This window comes from Argentina silus (genome assembly GCF_951799395.1).
Source record: "Argentina silus genome assembly, chromosome: 14".
Taxonomy (NCBI): domain Eukaryota; kingdom Metazoa; phylum Chordata; class Actinopteri; order Argentiniformes; family Argentinidae; genus Argentina; species Argentina silus.
Genome location: NC_139668.1, coordinates 15,278,793 through 15,281,403, shown reverse-complemented (window position 1 = coordinate 15,281,403; position 2,611 = coordinate 15,278,793). Strand labels below are relative to the sequence as shown.

The following is a 2,611-nucleotide window of genomic DNA, read 5'->3' as shown; positions in this document are numbered from 1 at the left end:
GTTTGTAAAGACACTCTATTGTGGCCTTGAGTGTCACAAGTGGGAGTGAGGACAGGAGAACCTGTTCACTAAGAGTGGAGGCTGCTAGAGAACTCACCTTGGTTCCAATCAACAACTCTATTTACTGCGCCTGCCTGCCTTGCTAGAATAGTCTACCTTATATACTTCCAGAAATGAGCCCGATCTCGCTGCTGTTCCGTTTTGTGTTTTTGTAATTTGTGTGTAAGCGTTGATGTAGACAAGACAAGGCTTCACGCAGCGGAGTTTGTTTTGCTTGCAGTTGATCCGATACCTATGGTCATGCGAAGGCGCACGCAGAGAGAAGGCATGACAGAGAAGAGCCACATTAGCGAATAGGGATTTTTTTTTTTTAAGTGCCCCTTAGGAGCCCCCCCCCCCCTCCCAGCTGTCAACTACCCCAGGGTGCTCACCCTTATAGATCGGGGTATGATCAGAACTGCCATTTATACAGTACCAGTCAAAAGTTTGGACACACCTTCTCATTCAATGGTTTTTCTTTATTTTTATTATTTTCTACATTGTAGATCAAAACTATGAAGGAACACATATCGAATTATGTAGTAAACAAAAAAGTGTTAAACAAACCAGAATATGTTTTATATTTTAGATTCTTCAAAGTAGCCACCTTTTGCTTTGATGACAGCTTTGCACACTCTTGGCAAGGTGTGTCCAAACTTTTGAGTGGCACTGTACATATACGCTTGCCACTTTTATTTTTTTTATTATTTTTTTTCAGATTTGGGCAACTGACATAATCAATTATATGTACATACACACACTCACCTACACACAATCATAGAACCATATATGTGCACGCACGCATGCATGCACACACATCACATTATTATTTGTATTATTCCAAGGGCGTCTGTTGCTTTATCTCAGGACTGTTCTGAGCATGACCAAGCAAAGTACTCCTCAGAAGGAGTGGGTGGAGACAGGTGGCCAGTTGGTGCCACACGATCGGACGTGATTGGGTGGTTGTATGTGGCCCTCGCTGCTGAATGGTCCATGAAGCTGAGCGCAAGGAGAGAGGGTGGGACTCCCGTCAGTACGTCCGACTGTCCACAGACACGGGTACTGACTGAAGAAACACACACAGACACACAGATGGATGGATTCTTTTTAAACGCACACAATAATATTTTGAGGGTTCGGCACGAGACACTTCTTCTAGATCTCAATGGACAGGTATGAGCAATGTGTGGTCCACACAGCTCTGCGTGGCTCTGTGGTACAGTAGGCTAGATTGGACCATATTGCTTACACCTATCCAACCCTTTCAGATCTACACGTCAAGGAGGAGTTGGGCTGATTTTGTAATCAGAAAGTTGCGAGTCTGCAGACTGACTTTACCTGGTGCTATTGGTGGATGGCGGGGATGGGGGAGTGGTCCCTGGCAGGACTGAGGAGGGGGGGTGGTGGGGGGGTGAGACACTGGACCAACCCTCATGACCCGACAACACCTGAAACCCCTCAGACAGAGAGACTAGGGGGGGCAGGAGTACAGTGAGAGAGAGATAGTGAGAGAGACAGTTCATTCAGTGATTAATAAAGCATAAACTGTATCAAGATAATTGACTGAGATTGTGCGGTGGTCATCTGTCTCACCAGAGGAGTGTGGGCGGTGCTGCAAGTAGGAGGGGGGGTAGGGGGCATGCCGGGATGGGTAGTGTTTGTATCCATGATGAGGGGCGATAGGCAGGCCCCCACTGTAAGGGTAGCTAGCCCCCCCTGCTGAACACAGCGAGTCTGGGTTGGAGAGGAACCAGCCACCTAGGATGAGGGAGCACACACATGCACACACACACACGCACAAACAATGTTTTATCACTGAAGTTTTTCCTTGGCAAAAGATGTTATTGAAGTTAAGTTTTATCAACAATTGAAAAAAAAATCTGTTCAGGTGTCAGTTTCCCGAAAGCTTTGGAGCTTAAGGAGTACTTTATATCTGTTGATGATCCAGGCCCACGCCTCTGCTAAACCAGCAAACAAGTTCTTTATTTAATGAATTTCGTTCTTTCATGCACAGCAGATTGACCCGCAAACAACTGTTACTCTCTGGCGTCTTTGCGGCTGGCTTGTGGGGAGAAATGAAGGACTACTACGAAGCTTTCGGGAAACTGACCCCAGTTCTGTAGGCCCACTCACAGTGTTGAATCCCCACATGGCCATCAGATGGAGACTCCAATAGGCTCTTAGGGTGGTTCCTGTAGAAACCAGTACAACTATTAATAACCTGTGTGTGTGTGTGTGTGTGTGTGTGTGTGTGTGTGTGTTGAACCTGTTTACTTACTGAACCTGTTGCTAATCGCATTAACAAGTATGTGTAAACAGCTATGGTAGAGTCATACTGTGAACGTGTGAGTGTGTGTGTGTGTGTGTGTGTGTGTGTGTGTGTGTGTGTATTTGTGTGCAGTCGTTCACTTGTAACGGTTAGAGCTCTAGTTTCTCACACAGTAGTGAACTTTAAACAGCTAATCATGAGGTTTTCCGGAGCTAATGCAAGGCTACAGTGATATCATACTGAGGAATGACAATAATAATGAATAAAAGTAGTAATACTCAGGTGTGAAAAGCAAATTACCAG

The 2,611-nt window shown here is 45.5% G+C and overlaps 1 protein-coding gene across 1 annotated transcript in view; it reads right to left on the bottom strand.

The window, feature by feature from the left end:
* Nucleotides 1–939: 939 nt before the first annotated feature.
* Nucleotides 940–2,611, bottom strand: part of tbx19 (T-box transcription factor 19) — a gene marked incomplete at both ends in the record, with an annotated part of 5,589 nt that continues 3,917 nt past the window's right edge. The window contains 4 exons of the mRNA XM_083684214.1: nt 940–1,105; nt 1,378–1,510; nt 1,633–1,797; nt 2,173–2,231. Of these exons, the coding sequence (XP_083540340.1) occupies nt 940–1,105; nt 1,378–1,510; nt 1,633–1,797; nt 2,173–2,231 (523 nt within the window). The remainder of the gene's footprint in view (nt 1,106–1,377; nt 1,511–1,632; nt 1,798–2,172; nt 2,232–2,611) is intronic.